The 13069-nt window shown below is 42.4% G+C and overlaps 1 protein-coding gene across 1 annotated transcript; it reads right to left on the bottom strand.

Moving 5' to 3' along the window:
• Nucleotides 1–6086: 6086 nt before the first annotated feature.
• Nucleotides 6087–11317, bottom strand: LOC6578351. The gene is made up of 8 exons (XM_002004228.4): nucleotides 10928–11317; nucleotides 10672–10870; nucleotides 10501–10620; nucleotides 9293–10262; nucleotides 8063–8432; nucleotides 7811–8003; nucleotides 7613–7747; nucleotides 6087–7557 (listed from the first exon to the last, which is right to left on the bottom strand). Exons 1-8 carry the CDS (start codon nucleotides 11268–11270, stop codon nucleotides 6582–6584), a joined length of 3306 nt encoding a protein of 1101 aa, XP_002004264.2. The 5' UTR covers nucleotides 11271–11317; the 3' UTR covers nucleotides 6087–6581.
• Between the last annotated feature and the right edge of the window lie 1752 nt (nucleotides 11318–13069).

Raw genomic sequence — 13069 nt, 5'->3', positions numbered from 1 at the left:
TAAAAGACGCAGCTGGGCAAAGACGTTGTCCGGCCTCCTCCCCCTCCTAGCTCTTGACTTTCTAGTTGACTGAAAACTATTCAATTGCCAGACATTTCTTTGGCCGCTTATCTGCCCGGAAATGAGGCGAGTCCTTCGATTGCCCATGCAAATGTCGGCTCTCGCCTTATCGCCAGAGTCAGAGTCAGATTCGCCAGCTTTTGTGCTTTTAATCTATTGTGTATTTGTGTGCTTAATATGTGTGCTTATCTCTCACTTTTTGCGGCAGGCCCGCAGGTTTTTCGGCTACTCAAGCCCAATTCGTTCATCAATAAAAACTGCGTTAAATCAAAAATGTATGCCTCATTGGCATTTGGGGCACACGCTCGAACGCATGCGGCAGATAAAACCGCAAGAGAGGACCCAATAAAATTGAGAAATCTATGTATCTATGTGTATAAAGATTGTGTGTTGATATATGTATAAGTTTATGTATGCCAAATTCTGTCTAGGCTGAGTTGCATTAAAAACCAAAGCAAGAAAATATATTTTATTTGATATACATTTTATTAAAAGACAAACAGATACAAAAACAGTTACAGCAGCAAAGATAGACATATAAAAAGATACACTTAGAAAAACTGTATAGAGATACAGATACAGATACAGATACAGATACAGATACAGATACAGATACAGATACAGATACAGATACAGATACAGATACAGATACAGATACAGATACAGATACAGATACAGATACAGATACAGATACAGATACAGATACAGATACAGATACAGATACAGATACAGATACAGATACAGATACAGATACAGATACAGATACAGATACAGATACAGATACAGATACAGATACAGATACAGATACAGATACAGATACAGATACAGATACAGATACAGATACAGATACAGATACAGATACAGATACAGATACAGATACAGATACAGATACAGATACAGATACAGATACAGATACAGATACAGATACAGATACAGATACAGATACAGATACAGATACAGATACAGATACAGATACAGATACAGATACAGATACAGATACAGATACAGATACAGATACAGATACAGATACAGATACAGATACAGATACAGATACAGATACAGATACAGATACAGATACAGATACAGATACAGATACAGATACAGATACAGATACAGATACAGATACAGATACAGATACAGATACAGATACAGATACAGATACAGATACAGATACAGATACAGATACAGATACAGATACAGATACAGATACAGATACAGATACAGATACAGATACAGATACAGATACAGATACAGATACAGATACAGATACAGATACAGATACAGATACAGATACAGATACAGATACAGATACAGATACAGATACAGATACAGATACAGATACAGATACAGATACAGATACAGATACAGATACAGATACAGATACAGATACAGATACAGATACAGATACAGATACAGATACAGATACAGATACAGATACAGATACAGATACAGATACAGATACAGATACAGATACAGATACAGATACAGATACAGATACAGATACAGATACAGATACAGATACAGATACAGATACAGATACAGATACAGATACAGATACAGATACAGATACAGATACAGATACAGATACAGATACAGATACAGATACAGATACAGATACAGATACAGATACAGATACAGATACAGATACAGATACAGATACAGATACAGATACAGATACAGATACAGATACAGATACAGATACAGATACAGATACAGATACAGATACAGATACAGATACAGATACAGATACAGATACAGATACAGATACAGATACAGATACAGATACAGATACAGATACAGATACAGATACATTTCTTCATAGTATTTTCGCTCAGTGTATTGTCTGGGCTGTCCGGCACAGCAGCTGTTAACCACGTAACTTGGCACTGATAGTTGGCCATGTGTGAGCTGATGGTGAGGGAGGGAGGGGTCGGAGCAGATGGGCACTGGCCGCAAGTCAGCTGCACGTAGCACAGCGCCCAGTCCTCCCGCCTATAGCCACCCATGGCCACCCATGGCCACCCTGTCCATTTTCACCTGACCAACTGGCATTAAAATTGCATGAACTTGAAGTTGATTTGAATGTGGCGAGCGTTCAGCTGCCAAGTGGGTCACATAGGCGCGTGTCTGTAGTTGTCTGTGGTTCTCTCTCTGCTTGTGTATGTGTGTGTGTGTGTATGTTGAAATATATATCAGGTAGGACGCGCCGCACATGCTCGAATTCCCAAACTTGTTGTGCCGCTTGTCACGGCCAGCATAAATTCCTAGCAAATACAACTCCCCAAAGGATGAAGGATGAAGGCAGCGCATTGATAAGTTCAGCTAGGCGAAATTGTAACGGTTCTTTTAGCTGCTCTTCTACTTCTTAGCCTCTGCCACTCTTCTTGTTTGCAGTCATAATTTCCACCACTTTGAGCTCACCTAGTTGCAACCCCGCGTGCCGTGGAAATCAACGCCGCGGCAGATGTGCGCGACAGGACACGCTCGAAGGCTCACAGGACATGCCAGAGAGTGTGTGTGCGGGTCGCTGCCTATTGCGCTCACTCTCCCTCTCTCTCTCTCTCTCCTCTCTCTCTCTCCGATCAACCCTACAGCTAGCATTTTATGCTTGTTTAATTACAGAAACTTCCTACCAAAATTCATATTGTAATCATTTTCAAGGGCTCTCACTCTCTCCCTCTCCCCCTATGTTGTTGCAGTTGTAGTTGCAGTTGTGGTTGTTGTTGTTGTAATTATTCTATTTTTGGGTTTTTTTTGGTACAGCCATCGAGCTTATGTTTTTCTCTGTTGCTTACAATATTTCATATGTTACGGAAATCCTTGATGAAACTTTAAAGTGTTTTCTCTCGCATGTTGGTTCATGTCGTCCAAAGCGAGCATATTCGTTCCGATGTTCATCTATTCTATTCTTATTTCTGTATATTTATGTATTGACTGTACAATTCTAGCATTCCTTGATAAATAGTTAGAGCAATTATTGATAAATATTATTGTTAATATTTTAAATTTTCATAAAATTGTAAAAAAGGATGTTCATCAGGAGTTCAAGTCAAGGTCTCATGAGCAGGCATTGCCCAGTCGATTAAGCTCAAATTCCAAGTTCTGAGCTAGTTTTTCTTCTTTTTTTTTTTTTTTTTTTTTTTTTTTTTTTTTTTTGTACGCATTAATTTTGTATTTTTGTTGTTGCCTTTTGTTTGCATTTTGAGCAAATATTTGTTGCATATACCACACACACGCATACGCACACATCAAGCAAAAATGTTATTTGTTATGTGTATTTTTTTTTATACAATTTTTGTGGCCTCCTGCACTCGGAAAAACAACACATAGAAAAACTTTTATGTAAATTTAATATAGTAGAAGGAAGTAGAGGTGATTCAAGAGTACAGATAAATTATTGGATAATTAAAGGAACTTTTATTAAATTTAAGAGTATTAGGAAATAGGAAAAAATAAATATATAAATAAAATAATATATTGTATTAAATGAATGAATGAAAATTTGTAAATACCTATTAAAATAAAAAAAAAAAAAAAAAAAAAAATTGTTAAGCGAATTGAATGTTTATATCATTGAAAATATTACAAATTATTCGTAAATTTTTATTCAAGGTATTTACATAATTTTATTTAATTTAATTTTATAGTCAAGCCTCAAAGCATGAGCTAATAGATATTTAAATAGCATATTTAAGTATAATTATTATAATTAAATAATAATAATTATTATTAATATTATTATTATTATTACTATTATTATAAATAATATTAATATAATTAATTAATAGCATCTCGCAGATATTCAAATTTAATGGCTTTATTCAAATTGATAATTCATTTCTTTTTAGCCTGTCATTACTGTATTTGCTACAATAAAGGATGTGACTTTTCCGCCTGCTGTGTTGCGGCATAAATAATTAAATTTCATTTCCTGGTTTACTTCTGCACTTTGGCAAAACAAAATTCGAAGAATTTTGCAAAAAAAAGAAAAGTAGAAAAACGTCACAAAAATGTTGGCTTTGATTTTGCCAGTCAAACTGTTGCACAAGAATAGAGAGAGAGAGAAAGAGAAAGTTGTGAGATAGATAGAGTGAGTGAAAAAGAGATGGTGGGAGGAGAGGAGAAGCAAAGTAGCTTCACTTTGTGGCATGAAAAGTAATGCAATTCGTTGAATTTCAATCGAAGTGCTTTGACATGGCATTCGAAATATTACTGTGAATTTAAAAGCAAAATGCCAAGCATTTTACATATATATGTATGTAGTATGGCTTGCAACGGTAAATTGCATTTGAATAATGGCATAACAGTTTTTATTGCGGTAAATCGGTTTTTATTTTGCAATCAGGCCTCGATTCAATAAATATTGCCAGAGCAGGCCGAAGCGAATGCAGCCACAGACAAGCCATTTGGTTAGCCTTTTTTAGAGTTTAGCTAAAACGACAAAACGATTTAGGTAGAGAGAAGGTAGATTGATTGATTATGGAGGAGTTTGTAGGTGAGTCTTAAATATTTTACATTTTGGGCAACCCTAGCAGAATTCAAGATCTTTAACAGTTAGATAACATTGGGCTTACAGTAAAGGCCTCTTCTTCTTCTCTCACAGTAAAAATAAACTTCAAATGATATCCTTTATTATGTACAGGATAACTGCTAGTCAAGCGTATTTCACTCTCTTTTTTCTTCACTCAACCAAAGTAAAAATTTTTGCTTGCAGTTGAAGAAAATATTCGAATAGTTTTTAAGCAAGTCCCTGAGTGGGTAAAGGCAAAGGCTGAGACGATTCTCAAATAGTCTAAATGGGCTAAAAATTATTGAAATTCTTCCTTTTGCTCGAGCTGAGGCTTAGTGTTCATGTGTTCGATTCACATTGTCCATGCAAATCCCAGACAGAGAACATTTACACCTTCGGGTGCAGTTGGCAAAGCCCCGGGGATAATCCGCATTAGTTGCACAATGCTTTCGGTTTTTGGGCCAGCAGCATATTGGGCCGGGCTTAGTTAACTGAGTTTTAGTGCTTGTCGCCAGTCGGTTGGCCAGGACATGGAGCTACGCAAATTGAATCGTGTTTTGGCCAGCATTTCATTTGGCATTTGGCATTTGTCAAATGTCCAAATGTTAGCCTCAATGGACGGCTGTGCGACAGGGCGTGTCGCATGCCATATATACAATAAAATATGTATTGCATATTGCAATTTTAATTTCTCAATTCATTTTGCTGGCCTGCACACGCTTCTTTTACGACTCTTGTTGTTTTTTTTTCCTGCCTTCGCACTTGCAGTGGGCAATAGTGGGCGCTGCCCTCCCCCGCCCGGCCACAGGAGGGCCACAAATAACAAATTGCTTGTCATTGGCATCGTTGTTGGCCAACAGCAGCAGCAGCAGCAGCAGCAGCAGCAATTGCAGTCAGTCAGTTAGCCGAGCAGGCCAGGACAGGACAGGACAGGCCTGGACAGGCGAGGTCAGCACAGGCCAGACTAGGCAAGCAGGCTAGTCAAACGTTTCGAGCTGTGGGGTCATTGCATTTACAATTTCAATCTCTATTAAAATTCATTGAATCCCTGGCATTAGTTTGCGCTCACAGTGTGACAAAGTCTATGCTAATGGCAAGCAATTTGCCAGCGGGTGGTAAAAAGCAAATGGAATGTGAATTGATTCATTATAGACATGTAATTTCTATACAGATCGTGTCAAGTCATCACAGTCTACTCTAGATACTGATCGTGGTGATATGCTATATGATACACAAGTCAATATACTCTTAGTCAGTTCTACTTAACTGTCCAAGTCTATATGAAAAGATCTTCCCTTTAGGCAAATATTCTACCTCTGAATGAGACGGATATTCAACAATAGATCCATTCATAAGGTGCTAAGCAATCGATACTTGCATAGCTCAAAAGATCTTTGTCCAGGCACGACAATTGTCAACAATGTTTCCGCTCTCTAAAGGTCTTTCAACAGACGATCCTCACGTATACCCCTTAAGATTCCTTTCAACAGTTCTTCGCATTGAATAGACCTACAAATAGATAGAGCAGTTCAGCTCCTTACTTAATCTAAATATATATTCATATCATATATCATATATCTAGTACATAATGCTATTCTGCAACGATGCCCAAGTTCTTGATCTAAAGGTCTTTCAGCAGACCATCCTCACACATGCAGCTCTGTTATTCAGGCCTTACCCCTTAAGGTTCCTTTCGACAGTTCTTCGCATTGAATAGACCTACAAATAGATAGAGCAGTTCAGCTCCTTACTTAATCTAAATATATATTCATATCATATATCATATATCTAGTACATAATGCTATTCTGCAACGATGCCCAAGTTCTTGATCTAAAGGTCTTTCAGCAGACCATCCTCACATATGCAGCTCTGTTATTCAGGCCTTACCCCTTAAGATTCCTTTCAACAGTTCTTCGCATTGAATAGACCTACAAATAGATAGAGCAGTTCAGCTCCTTACTTAATCTAAATATATATTCATATCATATATCATATATCTAGTACATAATGCTATTCCGCAACGATGCCCAAGTTCTTGATCATTTGGGGCACCTTGCGACGCTGCAGCTTGTCATTGGATGTCTTGGGCAGTGAATCGACAAAGAAAATGCCGCCGCGTATGTGATAGGCCGAGCTTAGGTATCGCTCCACAATATTTCGCACTTGATCCGCTGTCAGTTTCCTGCCCTCCTCGTCGTCGGTGCGCACCACGGCGCAGGCTGTCAGATTGGTGGAGACCTCGTCGGGCACGCCGAAGACGCAGGCCTCGCTCACGCCGGGCAGGCGCAGAATGAACTCCTCGATCTGCTCCGGATAGATCTGAAAGTTGTTGTACTTGAAGACATCGGTGTCGCGCGTCAGTATGTAGAGATAGCCCTCGCTATCCAGATAGCCAATGTCTCCCGTTCTCAGCCACTGGCCATCGGGACTGAGCGCGCGCTTGGTGGCCTCCGGGTTGCGGTAGTAGCCCGCCCATTTGTAGCGCAAGTGGCCGTAGATGATGCCCACTTCATTGATGCCGAGCGGCATGCGCAGCTTGTCCAGCACGCGCAGCTCCACGTTGCGCATGACCTTGCCCTCGCTGCCCAGAGGACCGCCTAGGTTCTTGCTGATGCCGCCCATCTCGGAGAGACCGTAGCCCACCACGAAGCGCATGTTGCCAATCAGGTCGTACATGCGCTGGGAGACGGCCTTGCACACCTTGGAGCCAGCCCCAATCAATACCTTAACGGACTCCAATTTCGCTCGGATCTTGGACTCGTCAATCTGGCACTTGGAGAGCAGCGCTATTTGATGGGAGGCGAGGAAGAGGAAGGTCACCTGATGCCTTTGCACAATCTCCAGCAGGTACTCCACAGTGTATGGGCGATGTGTGATGATGCGCTTGCAGCCGTTGAGTAGATTGGCCAGCAGCATGTAGGTGCCGGAGATCCAGTAGAGCGGGCTGAACGAGAGTACGACTGTGTCGCGGGTGTAGGTATTAGGGCTGCCAGAGGGAAAAATAGAGGTGAATGAACTCGTCTTCAGTTGAGCTTAAATACTTTTTCACTAACTTCTTGCAGTTGCAAATGAGACTGCGATGCGAGCGAGTCACGCCCTTTGGCATGCCCGTCGTGCCCGAGGAGCAGACAATGAAGGCCGTGTGATCGCCATTCAGCGTGGGGCAGGGCACGTAGCTAAGGATGAGAGGAAGAACCCATTGAGCTACTTTTACTCGAAGGTTTTGTATAAAGACTTACGCAGCTGGCGCTATGGATTCGTCTTCCTTCAGAAGATCCCACACATCAGACACGCCCTCGATTTTACCGTTCACCAGATAGATCTTAGCTGGCTTAGCCAAGTTCTCATTGACCGCTTTAATAATCTCATAGTTCTCCACATCGCAAAAGATTAGCTTCGGCTCTGTGATGTCAAACATGTACTTGACGGTTTCTATGAAGGCAAAACTTGAGTGACTTATCGAGGGATTTTTTCAAATGATACGATCTTACCTTGATCAAAATCTGGATGCAGTGGGTTAATGGGCGTACCACACAGCATGGCGGCTATGGTGACGCCCGTTAGATAAGTCGTATTATTGGCTGCAATGCCAATGACATCTCCAACTTGCAGGCCCATCTGTCGGAAGGCCCTCTCGATGGTCAGGCCCTGTTGTGCTAGCTGTCTGCCCGTTAGCTGCACGTTCGTTATATCACAGTGCTGTAGGATCTTATCCGCATTCAGATTGAGCACACGCATCGTCACTTCGCCGAGGGTCATTTCGGGGCCATAGAACTCCTTGCCTCGCGGCCCCAGCCAAGTGCGAGTCGCTGCATCGTAGTGGACCTCACAGGAGCCCATCTTGATGACTGTGAATTGAATCTACAACTAAGTGATTTATTGCGTCTCGGTATTGTTTTTATATACGCTTCAAGTCGTAAATAGGAAACATATCTCAAGGTGCTAATTGATTCCCCACGTTTCCAGACAGATTTCACAACTTTTGTCTTAATCATTATTGTTGTCAACTAAAAGGTGTGTTTAAATAGATGCTGATTTAGGCTTGAGCTGATACCAATACAGTTGCTCGACTGAGGAAGCAGTTGGAAACGTTTCCATTAAAACAATTCTCATGACTCATCAATTAATGCAATTAACTGGTTCAACGGAGAAGTCGCAGAACCCGACGTTCTAAACATGGAAGCATGAAATGTATCTTATTAGTATATGTACACGCTCATGCATGCATCTCATGCGGTAGTTCTTTAGCAAGTCTAGAAAGTCTATGTCTAATAGACGTCTACACATTATTTGATCAAAGAACTTAAATGCGTTCTATGGCATTGTATTATGTGGTAGAACTCCTATGAAATCCCTAGGAACATCAAACTCTGGATATTGTAACATTTACCAGGAAGTTGTGTCTTTTTAGAGAGTTCAAATAAAGTTCTTAAGCCCTAGCCTTATCTTCCTGTGATGCTTCGTAATTTATAGTGTCAAGGGAATTTTGAAAAGTATCATAATTCTCAGTATATTAGATTTGAATCGAAGAGATCGGTGAGTTTCTAAGGGTGATTAGCTGTGGAGGACTTCCATAGCTGACTAGCTATCCATGGGATCTCTCCGATCTCTAATACTACTTAGGAATTTCTCTCCCCTGAATACCCAATTCGAAATACTATCATTAAATATATAATTTCATTATCTTATAGTTCATTCTTTATTGACAATTGTATTCTTTATAGGGCCGTAATGCCACATTTCTGCTTAAGCTCTTCTAGAATGCGACGTCTTTGTATTTTGTTGTTCGTCGTCTTGGGCAGCTGGTCCACAAAGTAAACGCCGCCTTTTAGGTGATAGGCCTCACTCAGATGCTCTGCGACAATTGCCTTGATCTGCTCCGCGGTTAGCTTTTGGCCCTCTTCGTTCTGTTCTCGCACCACAGCGCAGGCAGTCAGATTTGTGGACACATCGTCGGGTACACCGAAGATGCCAACCTCATGGACACCAGGCAGGTGCTGTATGATATCCTCGATTTGCTTGGGGTAGACAGGAAAGTGATTGTACTTGAAGACATCGGTGTCCCGGGTCTGGAAGTGCAGGCAGCCCTCGTCATCGAAGTAGCCATGATCGCCAGTCAGCAACCATTTGCCATCGGGAGTAACCGTTGTCTGGGTCTCCTGCGGATTGTGGTAGTAGCCGCCCCAGCGCTGATTCAGTTTGATGTGAATGTGGCCTGTATGATTGGGACCCAGGGCGTTGCCCCTCTCATCCAAAATGCGCACTTGGATGTTACGCAAGAGCTTGCCCTCGCAGCCCACCGGGCCGCCAATATTCTTGCTAACGCCGCCAACCTCCGACAGGCCATAGAGCACCGAGAATCTGTTGCTGCCGAGTAGTTCATACAGTCGGTTCCAAATGGTAAGTGGAAGCTTGGATCCACTGCAGACGAACGATTGCACCGACGCCAGCTTCTCCACCAGATCCGTGCGTGGGCTCTTAGCCAGAAGCGCCATGTGGTGTGGCACGGTGATCACGAAGGTGACCTGGTGACGTGACACGACCTCGGCAAAGTATTCAACGCTGAAGGGCTTGTTCGTTATTATGCGCTTGCAGCCATTGACCAGCGAGACGAGCAGAGTGAAAATGCAGGAGACCCAGTACAAAGGACTAATGCAGAATATCACAGTCTTCGCGGTAAACAGTTGAGGGCTAAATAAAGAGAGAGAGAAACAGGGAGAGAGAAAGAGAGAGCGATGTAGAGATGTTAGCTATGGACAGATCCTACTGCCCAGTGAGTGGGAAGTGGATCAAGGGAGAGATGTAAGGGGGTAAAGAGAAGTAGCTTACTCCCTATTAACATTTCAAGTATGTATTATGTCGCAAGGAGAAGAGAGAGAGAGAGACAAGGGTTAGACGCAGTCAGACAGGGACCTTAACCTCTACTCACATTTTGGTATTGTTTAGCAGACTGCGATGCGAGCGCGTGACGCCCTTTGGCAAACCGGTTACACCCGAGGAGCTGATGATGAAGGCCGTGTCATCGCCACAGAGATGTGGACAGGCAAAGCTGTAAGGAAATACTAGAGCATGTTCTAACTTAAGGTGAGGCTCTACCTACAGCGTCTTGGGATCGTAGCCTTCGGCGCCATCCTTTAGCAGATCTTCTATATTACGCACTCCGGGCAGCTTGCCACTGAGCAAAATGAGCTCCGTTTTGAATTTTAAGCTTTCCTTAACCGCCGCCAAGGTCTCGTAGTTATCTACGTCGCAGAAAATGACCTTGGGCTTGGTTATTTCGTACATATAGGCAACTGTTTCTGTAAGGCACGAATGTGAAGTCGATGGAGGTAAAGCCTTGTTTGAGTCCCACTCACCCTTATCAAAATCCGGATGGAGAGGATTGATGGGCGTGCCGCTTAGTAGAGCTGCAATGACCACCTCTGTGAGGTAAGTGGTGTTCTTGGCGGAAATGCCAACCACATCGCCCCGATGCAGATTCAAGTGCTGAAAGGCGTGAGCTAAGCGACGACTTTGCTCATAGAGCTGAGCTCCGGTCAGAGTCTCGCCCGTCGGATCAAAGACCTGCATCACAGTGTCCGCATGCAGCTTGAGTATGAGCAGAGCTACCTCGCCCAGCGTCATGTCGGGTCCATAGTACTCCTTGTCTTTGGGACCCGACCAGATCTTCTCAATGCTATCGTAGCTAGTGGATGCCATTTCTAACTCCAACTTCAAAACACAAGCCAAACAACTGAGCCGTTAGATGTTTATGTGGCCTATATATAGTCGACCATAGCATCTATCTACTGTCGCCGTCGTCGTAACTAGAATTAAAATCTGCTAATTAGTTCCACACGTTTGCTGTGCCGCAAGCCAAAGTCGTAGCCGGCGCCGATGACAAGGCTCTAATAACATCTGTCGACTGATCGGTGGCTGCAAACGATAAGTCATGTAACATATCTATGTTTATTGGGTCTAGCCTCTGTTCGCTGAAGAGAGAGGGAAAGTGCGAAAGGGGAGTGACTGAGATCCAGAAAGATTGCAAAATACAACTAGAGCATTCTACATGAATGTCAATGCTATTGCTAATGTGTGGAAGGAATTTTTCGAAAATCAGATTTACAGATTGACTGATTGACGGACTGATTGAGTGTGAGAGCTAGGCAAGAAGAGAAGGAGAGATTGAAAGGGATGCCACTGAAGCTAAAAATAGGGATAGAGAGAAAGGTATAGAAAGAAAGTGAATAAAAGAGAGATAAACAGAGTGAAAGAGAGAGAGAAACAATGAAAATAGTTTATAAAGAGTAGAGAAGACAGAAGGAGAGAAGATAGAAGGAGAGATTGTCAGGAGATCCTTCTCCATGATTGCCGTAGGGATAAAATTGTAAAAGGATGATAGTAGAGATAACAAATTACATAGAGACAGAGGAGGAGTGAGAGAGAGAGAGAGAGAGAGAGCAGAGAAAGACAGAGGCAGAGAGAGAGAAGGAAAGCAAGTGAGAGGGACTGAGATAGTGAGAGAGTAAGATGGTGAGACAGAGAGAAATAGAGTTGACAATCAGATGACTTCCTGACTGATTATTAATTATTAATTACAGCCAAGAGAGGAATGATGAACCATTAGGCTAGTGCGAATCGATTGATTATAACAGCACATCGTCCACTATAATAGTATGTGAGGTGAGCAGCAGTTTCCTCTCAATATTTACGTTACTCCTACTATTTTCCTTACATCACTCTAATATTGTTCGTAGTAAGGCATGTCGCACCACTGTGCGCCAGCAGCTCGATTGCATAATTTTAGCGATTAAACACAGTTTGATCTCCTGGCGCACTGTCTCTCTATCTCTCCATCTCTCTCTCTCTTTCCCTGCGCAGCTGTCGATGTGGCTGCTGCTGTCCTCAGGCCTTGTCGCCGTTAGAGAGGCGCATCCTTGATGCGTATGCTCGCTTCATTTGCGAGCTTAGTGAGGAAATCAAGCGTGTGCCTGTTCACAGTGACAGCCCCAGACACAGTCACAGTCACAGTCACGGTCTCAGTCGCAGTCGCAGTCGCAGTCGCAGGCACGGCTTTAGCATGCAAGCAGCGTGTGCTGCGTGGCAACCCACACAGCTTTGCCTTGGGGGCTTGCAACTTCATTGGGGTCAAAGTTGCTCAGTGTCAGGTGAGGCAGGCAACGGCAGATGAGAGCAGTCGACGAGCTGATGTTGCCTGTCGCTTAGCTAGTTTCAAGGATGGATTGTCTATGCGAGTCTATGCGAGTGTCTGTACGTGTGTATGTGTGTGTGTGTGTGGGGCAGACAGAGCTGAAAAATATATGTGCTATGTAAGCGGCCACAAAGTTTATTTATTGATTTTGCTTAAGCCTTAAATTTTAGTTAACACGATTCGTTTTTTTTTTTTTTTTTGTTTACCTGCAGCCTAAACAACAAAACAACTTAATTAATTACACGGCCCGCTAAATGTGCAACACAATAACAACAACAATAACAACAACAACTGTATGATGAACTGC

This window comes from Drosophila mojavensis, unplaced genomic scaffold (assembly GCF_018153725.1).
Source record: "Drosophila mojavensis isolate 15081-1352.22 unplaced genomic scaffold, ASM1815372v1 contig_80, whole genome shotgun sequence".
Taxonomy (NCBI): domain Eukaryota; kingdom Metazoa; phylum Arthropoda; class Insecta; order Diptera; family Drosophilidae; genus Drosophila; species Drosophila mojavensis.
This window is presented reverse-complemented; position numbering and strand designations above follow the sequence as displayed.

Coding starts and splice junctions, on each gene's coding strand:
- LOC6578351 (XM_002004228.4), bottom strand. CDS start 11,270: ATGGCATCCACTAGCTACGATAGCATTGAGAAGATCTGGTCGGGTCCC. Junction 10,263..10,500: donor CTGCTAAACAATACCAAAAT/GTGAGTAGAGGT, acceptor CTCTTTATTTAG/CCCTCAACTGTTTACCGCGA. Junction 7,558..7,612: donor TGCAAGAAGTTAGTGAAAAA/GTATTTAAGCTC, acceptor TCCCTCTGGCAG/CCCTAATACCTACACCCGCG.